Source organism: Haliaeetus leucocephalus, unplaced genomic scaffold (genome assembly GCF_000737465.1).
Source record: "Haliaeetus leucocephalus isolate CR32 unplaced genomic scaffold, Haliaeetus_leucocephalus-4.0 Scaffold495, whole genome shotgun sequence".
NCBI classification, from domain to species: Eukaryota; Metazoa; Chordata; class Aves; order Accipitriformes; family Accipitridae; genus Haliaeetus; species Haliaeetus leucocephalus.
In genome coordinates, this window is record NW_010972931.1 from 6,921,507 (window position 1) to 6,934,689 (window position 13,183).

General features: G+C 42.9%; 1 protein-coding gene across 1 annotated transcript in view; it reads left to right on the plus strand.

Annotated features, from left to right (window-relative positions):
- TBC1D8 (TBC1 domain family, member 8 (with GRAM domain)) overlaps nt 1-13,183 on the plus strand; it is a 42,666-nt gene that overhangs the window by 17,079 nt on the left and 12,404 nt on the right. The window contains exons 6-11 of the mRNA XM_010575807.1: nt 215-455; nt 7,896-8,103; nt 9,306-9,500; nt 10,747-10,929; nt 11,324-11,474; nt 12,360-12,574. Coding sequence (XP_010574109.1) covers nt 215-455; nt 7,896-8,103; nt 9,306-9,500; nt 10,747-10,929; nt 11,324-11,474; nt 12,360-12,574 — 1,193 coding nt within the window. The remainder of the gene's footprint in view (nt 1-214; nt 456-7,895; nt 8,104-9,305; nt 9,501-10,746; nt 10,930-11,323; nt 11,475-12,359; nt 12,575-13,183) is intronic.

A 13,183-nucleotide genomic window follows, 5' to 3' on the forward strand; every position in this document is an offset into this window, starting at 1 on the left:
AATAGGTGAAATTTTGAGGGAGAGATTCTGAAAAAGACAGTCTTTTGGAGTGGGGGAGAATGAATGTAGAGTAATGACAGGCATTTCAGCTTTTGCTTGGTCTTTGTCTGTAAAAATGGGTCTCTCTCTTCTTCGGTTGTTGGCAGTTCATTCTGAAATCTGAAAAATGTAAGCAGAGTTTCCAACCCACTTTTGCTTTTTTCGCTGATGGCAGTGAAACTTATCATTCCCTGGGTTGAGGTCCAGAAGCTGGAAAGAACATCCAACGTCTTCATGACCGACACGGTCCGTGTCACCACTCCAAATAAAGAGCGCGACTTCTCCACATTCCTCAATATTGCTGAGGCTTTCAGGATCATGGAGCAACTGGCAGATGTGACACTCCGAAGGCTACTGGATAATGAGATCTTTGAACTGGATCCAGGCCTGCAGGATCCTACTCAGATTACCAAGAGGTAAAAAGCTAAATTGCTGTATGAGCAGAGGTTCTGTGGTGGGCTTCATGGTCTGCTGTGTTAGCTGGGTAAGGTTTACCCGCTTGGGCACAAAAGAGATTTTATAATGTGTTTTGGTGTATCCAATAGGTGCATTTTAACTTGTGTGCAAGATACCTTTTTCCATTTTATATTCTTTCCTTGAACATCACTGTGGTTTTTTGTTCATTTATTTTAAAAGTACCATTCCCTGTAGAAGGATAGATTGCAGCAAGGGATATTTTCCGTCTTCCCTGAAGAGAAGCATTATTTTGTTTATAATTTTGGCAATGTGTAGGCTTTCCTAGTGCTGTCAGTTCTGTAGAATTATTGCTTTTGATCATATCTGAAACAGGGAATTTCCCACTAGCGTGATTGCCATAGCTGACTTAGCAAGCAGTTATAGGACTTAAAAAACCTACAGGCAGTTGCAACAAATTAATATGCTATTGTCAGCTCTACCCCATGCGTCCCCGAAATGCATCTCCGCATTCCGCTCCCACTACAGAAATGCAGTCGGCTCTCAGGGGGAAGATTGATAACTATTTCTCTGCTAGTAGCACAACACACAACTCTGTGTTTTATTTGCTGCTGTGGGAAAGGGGAAGGGAAACTGCCCAGAGGAATTTTAGGTGGGCAGGATGGAATAGCCCAAACTGGAATTTGCCTGAGGCGTCAGGGTTAAGGTGCTGGTTGAAAATACTTCTTTTCTGAATGGGGTGTGAGTGGAACACTTATCCCTTCCTGAATCATACCCTTTCCTGCTCTTCCTTCCTCTCCCTCTGCCAGAGGTATGACCCAGGTGTTGCTTCCTGGCTAAAACATAAAGAATGCGTGGTATCCTTTCCCAAAAAAAGAGAACGTGTCCAGTAGCCGCTTTATTGTTTCTGAGGAGCATTTTTGCAGTGGTGTTGGGTATATATCTTAGCTAAACACTTACACAAATTTTCATAATGGAGTTTAAAACAATAAAATGCACTTTCTCTGCCATTTCATATGTACACACAATAAAGAAAATCACTGATACCAGGATTTCATCCATGATGTCATCAAGGAATTAATTTGAGGTGATAGTGGTGAGCAGCCACGAACGTCTTTGCAGGCTTTTTTTTCATAGCCCGGGTTCCTTTAAATACAGGAGCTACTGTTGTTTTTACAATATATGTGTAACTGGATGTTGTTAACATTGTAGGTTTTTGGCCCAAGAAATGTAGGATATGCACTTCAACTAATGTAGGATATGGCTGTGAGTAATAGGTTGTATCTGAGCCCCTTTCCATGCTTTACCACTCCACCCTCCTCCCGCTTTTGGATGGAAAAGTTAGATGCACAAAGCAAGGAAAGTAAATCCGGAGGAGATGTAACAAAAAACTGGGGGGGAGGGATTTTCAGCATCTACTGATTTTTAACTCACCATTGTCACTTCCCCAAATAGTCTTTGAGTCAGGGGTGCCAACTGAATGGAAAACTGCAAAGAAACTAAAATTATGGTTGCAAAGAAAAGTACAAGCTTAGTAATGTGCTGTAATAAGGAGGCTCTCAGGGAATCAACCTGTAAGTACCTTGTGGCGTTTTTGAAAAGTAGTATGTCTATTAGCAAACCAGCAACAGAAACCATCCCACACATTTACTCAAAAAGGTTTTTTCCTCTCCTTCCTTCCAACTTAAAAAAAAAAAAAAAAAAGTTGGGGGCAGCAGAGGAGAGGGAGGGATAAAAATATATTTACTGGAGAGTTCCCGGGCAAGATGTTCTCTAACCTGTGATGATGTGCTGTAACTTGAGATGGCAGAAGGGAAAACATAGAAACATGGAAGATGCCAAAATCCGATTTCCTCTGCACGAATTGGGTAGTGGTTGGAGAAGTTGCTGTTTCTGGTGCCCTTTGTCACACTTCAGCAACCACTTTGATGTAACGTGATTAAGCAAGACTGTAGTTTGAATAGTGGATAAACTGGTTTTTAATGCTAACATGTTTGGGGGGAGTTGAACTTTTTTGGTGTATGAAGTTTTTGTTGCTGTTTTTTTTCCTGAAGCCATTGTCGTACTAAAAGAACAACTATTTTTCTCTCAACGTTTTCCCCCCGATAATTGTCTTTGTTAATTCTTGTGCATGATTTGGAAGCAAACAGTAGTCTATCAAAATGAAAGCAATAATCCACACATCATTAGAACTATTCCAGTTGTGTCTAATGAAGTTGCTGTAGATGGCTTTTGTTTGTTAGGCTTTGTTTTGCAAGAGGCTTGTCTCAATATCCTTATTTTTAAAAAATGCATTTTTAATGGTCTGTATATTCTACGTTCTGAAAAGCAGAAACCTTTGCTGCTGTTCCTGAGGGTCTTGGGGTCATCCTGCTGAGCAGTCGAGGGAGGGGACTCAGAGAGGCTGTGGGATTAGGCCTACAGTCTGTGACACAGATTATATCATAGCCAGAAATATACAAGTTTCCGTGCTGCTTAATGAGAGTATAAGGCCCGGAACAATAGATTAAAAGGGATTAATGGCAATTAAGTTAATTGCCATAAAAAGCAAAGTAGAGCTGAGGTGTTTGATAACTAGAAATGCTATTTCTTGCAGATATATTTATGTGCCATACAATTTTACTGGCACATACGGTAACTATTTTTTCTTTTTTTTTATAGGAAGGTCACTAAAATCTCTGGTATAGGTACTTGTACTTCTTATTTCCATCTCTTTCAGGATGCAAGAATATCCATTGCATTCCGCAAATGTACCGAGGAAATTGGCCAGAGCAGAACACGCGATTTAAAAGCTTTAGTGCTGCTGTCAGTAAGGTTTCAAAAGTATGATACGTTTCTCCAGGCTCTAACCACTTCGGTTTCTTTTCTTCATGTCTAACTGTGAATTGCCAATGAGGACAGCTTTGCTTCATATGAAGGCAAAGACAGTTTTTAACACTGATCTAAGCTGAATGGAAAGTGTTTGAAGTATCTTTAATCGTAAACATCACTTCAGTTTGTATTAATTCCTTCAGAGAGGGAATCCGAGAACGCTGTAAACCTTGAGCAACAAGGAGGATGTGACTAGAAAGACCCTCCTTTTATTGCACCTGCCTGGCAAAAGGCAGGGTTTGGATTATCTCTGTGTGTCACTTGCGACAGATGATTGCCCAACCTGTTTTTAAGGATTTCCAGTAATGGAAATATCAGGATCCATACTGGTACTTTGCTGTCCTGTCATTGAAAAGACTTTCTGAAGTCTAACTTGAACCTTTTGTGCTGCTTTTTGAGTCTGCTACTTCTTGTCCTATCCAGTACTATTGAAGAGATCGGTGTTCTCTCTCTCTTCAGAGCAACCGTTTGTGTATTTGGAGGTTGGTATGCATCTCCTTTCTCTTTTCTTCCCCTAGTTCAGCCAGGTTTTTCTTAGAGGTCTTGATTTTAGCCCTTCTGGTTGCTCTTCTCTGGACATTCGTCACTTATCCCATGGGGCTGCAGGCGTGGGGTGGTGGGATACAGGATTGCCCCCAGTTCCTAGCTGGTGCTGACCCGGGCAGGAGCAGCGTGACCATCTCTGCAGCCACGCCGGGACTGCTGTGCTGCATCTCGGTGGCCGTGCACTTCTGCAGCCCAGCACAGTGCTCCTCTTCCTCCTGGGAGCGCGAGGCTGTCGGCTCACGTTCAGCTGGTGATCCTGCGTAACGCCTAGGTCCTTTCTTTTTGCCAAATGGCTGCTGGTGGAGTTGATCTCCATACTGCATTTGTGCAGCTTATGATGTACACCTGAAAATACTTGTAATGCTTTTTTTTCCACACCATCCCTTAACTTTATGGATATAAATCTGAATCTGTTCCTGTTCTTCTGCTCATTAGCCTCTACCAGCTTCACATCGTGTGCAGGTTTAATAACAGCAGTCTCTTGATCCATTGTACAGATTGCTGCTGATGATGTTGAACAGAAGCTAGTCCAGGACAGACCCCCAAGGAGGTCCTCTTGATACAGCTTTCCAATTTACCAGGGAGCCTTTGAGGGCTGCTTTTTGGGGTACTCTTTTTTCAGCTGGCTTGGTACAACAGTTTTTTACTTCAGTCTGGTTTTATTAGTTCCATGTGGGGAAATACCAAGGCTTTCATCAGTTCTGGCTAAAATATCCATTGCATCTCCTCCCTACAAGTCCAGTGTTCCTCTTACATAAAGGAATGATGTTCAGTTTACATGTGTCCTGACAAGTCAAGTTGACTCTTCTCAGCTTCTCCTGGCTTGCTTACAAGAAGCCTTTCTTGCCACGCAAATTTAGCAGTTCTTCCAATAAACAAGACATATATAATCGCCTGTGTTATTTCCAAAATTTGTAACTCTCTGGAGTCTGAATAGCAAGAAGAGTCTAGTAATTGGTCTCTAAAAGCAAGAGGTCAACCAGTCTGGTTAGATTTTAGATAGGGAGCAAGTGACTCAGCAGAGCTAAAATCTTGCCAAGTTGACTTCTGTTAGATACAAAGCAGAGAAAAACATTTGACAGTGAGGACACAATTTTAAGTGTCCTGATACTTTTAGGCATTTTGTTAGTCTTGTGTGTTATTTCCTTTAATTTAAAACTCTTGGAAGGTAACGTGGGGGTCACACACAAGGAGTTATCACAGTTCAGACTTGCTGTGCACTTTGAAGTGCTGGAGTTGGAGGCAGTCCAGGATCCTGTAACGTGCAAGTCGGGAACTGCGTTTGGAAAGAACTGCTGAGTTTTCTGAAAAGTAGGGAACAAGGCAATTGCATCTCCTTGCCTTTTATTCTTCTGATGCATGTGTTGACACTCAATAAACATTATTTTTAGCATTCCTTTTTTTTCTTAGGTACAGCTCAGTACACTGCATTTGCTTAAAAACCAAACCAACATGGAAAATTTTAAGTTAGAGGACAAAATTTCAACAGATTGGGCCTTAGGTAGCAAGGTTGCCTTTCTGTTCAGTGTTGGAGGTACTGTGAAACTCAAAATGGAAGCTGTGGGTCCTGGTGACGTGGGCCAGTTGCTGCATCTTTGCTGTATCACGTTTAAACAATGCCTGTCTTGTTTTAGGAGCTAATTTTGTTAGTGGGTGGGTTTTTTGCAGTTAGAGGGTTTGGGGTTTTTTTTAACCAGCTCTAATTTTGTTTGGCTGTATTCATGAAGTGAAGCAATTGCTTTAAGCCCTAGAATTTGCCTGCCTAACAGGAAAGATTTTCACAGTGTGCCACTTTCTAATAAAACCTCTCGTTTGAGCCCACAGCGGTAGGTGCTGACAGCATTTCATCCCCGTGCTACCCTTTTGTTTTGTCCAGGATCCCTCCCACCAGCGCGCTGGCCCCTGTTTTGGCACTTATCTGTGGGGCAGCCCTGGCTGCGGTCTGGTCTCTGTGGTGGTCCTGTGTGACCCTGTGTCAGGAGTCACGGGGGGGGACACGGGCAGTTCCAGGGATGTCGGGGTTGGCAGCCTTCCGCCAGCATGGGGTGAGAGGGTTGGATGCAGCGCTTGGTGAATTTACTTCATTTCAGATGCAGGAAATGTCATTCTTCAGCTTAAAAACCTGCGGCTGCTTGTCTAAAAGGCCCCACACCTGGAGCCTGCAGCCCCAAGAGACAGCAAAATCTGAAAACTCGGAAACTGCAGATTTTGGAGCATTAGAAACAGTCAGCTCTTAAGTAACAGATGCTCTCTGCCTCAACGGAGGTCCCACTCTTAGGTGTAATGCCTCTTTTCATACAAAGGTATAGAAATTTTCACAACCAAGTAGATGCAGGGAGGGTCTTACCTTCTCAGCACAATAGCAGGAGAGCACAGCTCTACCCGGACCTGACTGCAGATGCTATCAGCAGCATTCATCTGTGCCGTGCAGAAATGGAAAATATTTTAGTGGTGAGTTAACTAGGAGGCATATCCTGATCCAGCTTTGTCACAATAGCGGATCGCTGCGGGCACTTATCAGAGTTGCTCTTGCTGTGGAATTTTAACTTGGGAGCAACCTTTTTGTCTTCCTCCACAAAGAGGGTTTCTCTTTGTTCTTTGTGAAAAACAGGAGACTATTTGTCTGTTTTCCTTGGATAATATTATTAAGGAAGATAATGCTTGAGAAGGAAACAGCAGCCGAATGCTGGTCGAGCGCATTCTGTCTTTTCTGTTGGTCGCAGATACAGATCCTCCCTTCTCAGGTCTCGGTTTGTTCTCGCTTGTCTTCCTCCCTGTTTCACATGGCTTGTTTTCTCTATGGATTAAACTGAAATAAAAAAACCGAAACAATTGATTTACTTACTGAAGCACAGGCTTCATCTGTCTCAATTTATTTTTAAACAGCAGGGCTGGGGTAGTGGGAAGGTGTCAGCAGAAGAGGAGGGTGACGGAAGGAGCGGAGAGGGGATTTACAGCACCAAGGTACCACTCCCTGTTATGCTCCAGCCCACGCTTTAAATTCTTTCAATGGAACAAAGTCAAGCTTTTTTTTTTTTTTTTTCCTGAGGTGAATCATGTTTGGAAAAATTTACTTCTTGTAAAGAAAATGGTAGAATTTAAGCCCTAATGTTTCTGGAGCTGCTGTTGGTGAGCTAATAGCCGTGGCCTGTTTATAATGTAATTACATAGCTCTCTAAATTACTGCAGATTTCTTCATTAAAAAAGGAGGAGGAAAAAAAAAATCCCCAAAGCCAAGTCTGCATAACCATAGCTCAGTAATGAAAGCTTCATTTATTTAAACTTTTTCTCTCCACATAAATGTGGATGGGTGACTGGAAGGAAGCCAAGTCCAAACTGAATGTAGCTGGTGCTGTTATTCCCAACTGAGTCTGTAAGTGACCTGAAACTGTTTTGCATTTTGCAACTGTTCTGGGGGCTCTCAGAGGCTGATACCTCTCCAAGTCAAGGATGCGATGACGTAATTGCCACCATCATTAACTCTTCTATTACTGACCATTTCAGAAGTACTTATCAAGCGAATGCATTACTTTTGGGTGCAGATGCAAATCCCTGGGGTGATGTTGGTAATACTACTGGGAGGGGAAACAAGGAACATAAAGCTAATCTCCATTGCTCAATGTATGTTCGTGAGATGAAAGATTTAGTTATCTCCTGGGCATTGAAATCTGTAACTCTTTGAGGCTGGAAAGTCATACAGCAGCCATAGAAAATGCATGGTTAAATAATAATTTTAAAAATCCCCAACAAACCAGCTGATTTAAATTTTGCCCTTTCCTTTCCTAGTCATTACAGTAGTTGCTTTTGACCTTATTGTTAAACAAGCAAGTATTGATAATAATTCTTTTTTGTATTTCAAAGTCAGTCTTTTATTGATCTGTTCACATAGGCAGTGAAGATTGCAGTGCACGGTGCTTTTATTCTGTTTCCCTCGCTCTTGGTGAGGCTAACAAGAAAAGCAAACCTTGCGCTGGATGTCCTGGCTTTCGGGGTCTTGTGATTCGCTCTTACTGCTTTCTCCTAAGGGATCTTGAAGCCAGAGCACAGAATGAATTCTTTCGGGCCTTCTTCAGATTGCCCAGGAAGGAGAAGCTGCATGAAGTTGTAGACTGTTCTCTCTGGACGCCGTTTAGTCGCTGTCACACAGCGGGAAGGATGTATGCTTCAGACAGTTATATCTGTTTTGCCAGCAAAGAAAATGGCTGCTGTAATGTTATCATCCCACTTAGAGAGGTAGAGTTGTTTGTTTGTTTCATTTCGGGTCCTTATCTACCTTTTTCTGCTGTAAGCATCCACTGTCACTTATCTGCAAACTATCGTTTGATGAAGAAGAGTAGGATGCTTGTGTGTATCGTGCCTACAGGATTGTTGTAAAGCTTGTTCTGGGATTCATTAGGGCATGAGTTCCTAAAAATATGGGTGATTCAACATGATCCTCAAGGTGAAGGGTGAACAGGTAATGCAGCAGGACAGAGCACTGCAAAAGCAGAGTCTGCTCAGTCCAAGACTCAGACAGGGCTCCCCTCCCAGCTCCACAAATGCATACATCCAGCTTGGTGTTGATGGAGACTTCAGCTTGGACCCATTCTGGCAATATAAGAGCATCCTTGCCTGGGATCAACATTTTGAAGTGTTGAAGATCTCCCTCCATAGACAAACTCTAGCAGACCTGTGGATATTTTGCAAAGCTATAGGGCAGAGAGAAAAAGGGGATGTTCTGGATGCAGTGACGAGCTGCCAAATTTCCATGAAATCAAAGACTTATTTAAGTGGAGGGAGAGCGCGTGGGAAGGTGGTGGGAGTAGAAGAGGAGAAGGAAGCTGTCAGCAAACACCTGCCTGATCTGCTGTGGATACAAGGCTGTTATGATCTCTTAATTAAAGCTTTCTTTTCATCCTTGGCTAATACCAGAGTAACATCCAAATGCTATCTTAACTGTAGCAACTTACCTTCCACTGTTACAGAAACAGAAAACAATAAAAGAACAGTGTTATATACTTAATCAGAAACAAAGAAACAACTGTTTTCCCCTGTCTGCAAAAGGGTAAAAGTAAATTTCCTCCTCCATTCCCCAGAATTTGATCAAATTGATCCTTTTCTAAATCTTGTTTTAATCATACTCCCATTTCTTATCTTTCCTTTCAGTCCACTCTCCAGAAGTGGGCTGCAAAGTCATTTAGGAAAAAAAAACAAAAAACCAAAACCCAAGAAAAGGCAGCTGGGATACTTTTTGGTGCCTGCTTTGAGCTTCTAAAGAGACCGTGAACTTCAGGTGGTAGGATGTGTCTGATCAAGGAAAGCCAATATGAATAACCATGTTGAAAGCATGTGTGCGTATGAATGCTGTGTTTGTACATTTTGGTACATGTAGAGTATTTGACAATGTTTCTGTGGATGTGGTGCATAATGTGTTTTCTATAATGTTTCTGGAAAAGGTAATCAGTATAGAGAAGATGGAGGACACAAGCCTTCTCCCTAATCCCATCATTGTTAGCATAAGGAGCAAGACAGCCTTTCAGTTCATTGAGCTGAAGGACCGGGATACTTTGGTGGAGAACCTGCTCCAGAGGCTAAAAGAAGTGAACTCCAGCAACCCAGTGCACTGTAACAACTTGCAAAATAAGAACCAGGTACTGAACTTCTGGGGTTTTATTGGATTATGAATTCAATGTGTTTATCCATCAGTCCGTTGTCCTGCCTTCTGCAGGGGGTTGATCTTGGGCCAGTGCTGTCTGATGCCTTCTTTAAAGACCTGCCTGATGGGATGGAGCGCACCCACAGCACGGTTGTGATTGACACACTGGGGGAAGCAGCGAGTATGGTGGGGTGCAGGGCTGCCCTTCATGAAGACCTCAATGTTCTGGAGGAATGGGCTGTGATAGAGACCTTGTGAAGTTCAACAAAAGCAAATGCGAAGCCTGGCAGAGGAACCCCTTGCCACAGGAGGGGCTGGGCCCTGGCTGGCATGTGGTAAAGGCAGGAGGTCACGGCGGACAACAGGTTGAGCTTCTAAGTCAGCAGTGTGCTCCTACAGTGGAGAGGGCCAGTAGCCATATGGGGTTGTACTAGCAGGTTTGTAACCAGCAGGTCAAAGGATATTACTATTCCCTTTTATTCAGCACTTCTGAAGCTGATCAGGAGTACTGTGTCGACTTTTGACTCTACACCCCCCCAAGAAAAGCATCGATAAATTGGAGTAAGTCTAGTGGAGAGCTACAAGATGGTCAGGGGCTGGAGCACATGCTTTGTGAGGAGAGGTTGAGGGAGCAGGGCTTGTTCAGCCTGTCTTCCACTAGCTAATGGGGACTTAAAGAGAAGACAGAGCCAGACTTTTCTTGGAGGTGCCAGCTGAAAGAAGAGTGGCAATAGTCCCAAGATGCAGCAAGGGAAAATCTGAATAGATAAAAAGAGAAAGATTTCCCCTCAAGGGTGGGCAGAGCTGGACCAGGCTGCCCAGAGAGGCTGTGGACTCCCCTTCCTTGGAGCTACTGAACTCGACTGGACACAGCCCCCAAAAACCTGGTTGGAGGGGCCCTGCTTTGAGCAGGGGATTGAAAAAGATGGTCCCCTCCAACCTAAATTGTTCTCTGATTCTTTTTCAAATCCTAACCGAAGTGGAAGATCGTTTGGTAGCTTGTCATCAAGGACACTTAGAATGTACTAACAACTTCTGCTTTAAAGTAACAACCCTTTTCCTGACATACAAATGAATGATAATTTGTATGAAGTCTGGAGTAAGGCCTTTCCTCCTGAAAGGTATGAAAGATTGTGATGCAAACGGCAAAGGCTGACCCAGCTCTGTGTCTTGAAGACGGCTGAGGACATAGTTCTTAGCTGCTTCTTCTCAGTCGTTACCGCTTTGATTCTGTGTTGCAGAACAGTCCTGCCTTTGGATCCACATGCGTGCTCAAGGATGGTGAGCCTGTGCATCTGGGAACAGAGGCTTTGCAAGGCAAGGAGAGAAGCGAATGTGGAAAGGAGAGCAGTTATTTGCTCAATGCAGAAGCACTAAGGTCGGACTTCCATCAGTCAGGAATGGCAGGCCTTGATTTTGGAAAGGTATGTAACATTTGGGGGAAGTTGTAGCAGGTTTTTTTTGTTGTTGTTTTTTTTTTTAAAGCTGGGGTGACATTCAAACAGATACTCATTTTTAGTAAAATGAACTCTGTATTGGCTGGACAAATTAGATACGGGATAATGGATTTTCTGTTTGCTTGGGAGTTTTTTATTCTCTGTCCCCCCCATTTCCTTCTGGTGAATATTTATAATTTTTCTGCCTGCGTGGTGAAGTGCATATGCAAAATGGGGGGGAAGTTGTAGTCTTTAGAGCAGACTTCCCATTTCCATTGGTAATGGAAATACCTTGCAGAATTTCTAATAGTTAAAATGTTTCTGTTTACCAGGTCTCACATGCACATGATTTGTTCTTTTAAAATATATCTTCGTGTTCCAGTCTAGGGAGCAAATCAAAGAGAGCCTGTGGGATGACCATTTTGTAGAATATGGCAGAACCGTGTGCATGTTTCGCACAGAGAAGATCAGAAAACTTGTTGCTATGGGAATCCCTGAATCTTTAAGAGGCAAACTCTGGCTGCTCTTCTCAGGTGGGCACACTTTGAAATGTTGGCTGTAGGCATCATCTGATTCTGAACATGGCAAAACATTTAGGCAGGAAATCTCCCATGGGAAATTAAATGTTGTTTACATGGAGCTTATGATACTGCTGACGGAAGGACGATGATCTGAACTGAACTAATAAGTGCAAGGAAGTACCTAGGTAGATCTGTAAAAATTTTATCTCAGGATGACATGACATGATGAGCAGAACACTTGAAATAACATCTTCTTCATCTGTGTAACATCTTAAATTTATGTCATGTTTTCATAAAATAATGTTCATCCTCAAGCAACAATTAGATTGTAGCATAAGTATTGATTTAGCCCTAGACAAATCAAATTATTGCAAAATAATGACATCTTGAAGACAGCAGTCCTGCTCCTGCTTCATGTTGAATGTTGGCAGAGGTAATAGAAACTGGAGATGGAAAAAACAACTCATTTCATCCTCAGATCTGGCAGAGCCAGAACGTGCCTACAGTACAATCTCAAGTTTAGTCCTTAATCCAGTATATGACATGTTCAAACATTTGTTAAAAGTGGAGCTTTTCCTCCTTGAAGGGTGTGAACAGTGCTGAGTACATTTCTCCTAGTAATACTTTCTGCTGGGGAAGTTTTCTGCTCAATGTTGATGTTAAGCTGTTCAGAATGATGTTGCATCATACAAGCTTTGCTAATATTTAATTTGTTTTCAAGACACATATTCTGCGAGGACTTTATTTCTTTTAGGTCTGGAGATTTCACTAAATTCACAGATGCTGGGGAAAACCATCTTGCTTACATCCTTTCGAGCAGTAATTCCCACAACACTAAGTTTAGCGTCATCCTAATCCACTTGCCTCTTCCTCTTCCTCTCTTCCTGCTGCCTTCAGACGCCGTGACGGACCTCGCCTCGCATCCCGGTTACTACGTACATTTGGTGGAGGCGTCCATGGGCAAGTGCTGTATGGCGACGGAGGAGATTGAGCGTGACCTCCACCGCTCGCTGCCCGAGCACCCTGCCTTCCAGAGCGAGACGGGGATAGCCGCCCTGAGAAGGGTGCTCACAGCGTACGCACACAGGAACCCCAAAATAGGATACTGCCAGGTGAAAAACTCCCAGCGGGATAACGCTCACTGCTTTTTTCCCCTCTTTCCACTCTGTCTCTTTTGTCGTTCTCTTGGGAGTATTTTTCATGGTGGTTTTGATAAATAATGTCCTTATAGTTGTGAAAAATACATAATTTTAGATAATGAAATGTCATTTACTCTGGAAAACAAGTACATAGGCTAAACAAAAGGCTCTGGCTCAACAAAATTATTTTGCAAGCTGGATTTAGAGTTAAAAAAAAAAACTTTCTGATGCTTCTGTTTGTTCAAAAGTGCATTTCTTGCAGAATACTTGGAGATAATGCGAAGTAAACTGGCCTGCACAGATGAGATTCACGTAGAGCGCTGGAGCAGAGGTTTAATGGAGTAAAGTTCTTCCCCTTTCTTCCAAAACTGATGACAAATTATGAAAGTACTTTGCCCAGCTGGCCAGCTAGAACAGTAACTTTACCTTCTGAGCAGCTCCCTGAATTCTGATTAACATCAGACTGGTCCAGATACAGGAAGGGGGGGAAGGCAGCCCCCAAACATCTCGCAGTATCAGTTACCTACTTTGCATCTGGGCAAATCCAGTACTGTGCTTCTCTCCATTGTTTCCTATAGCTCT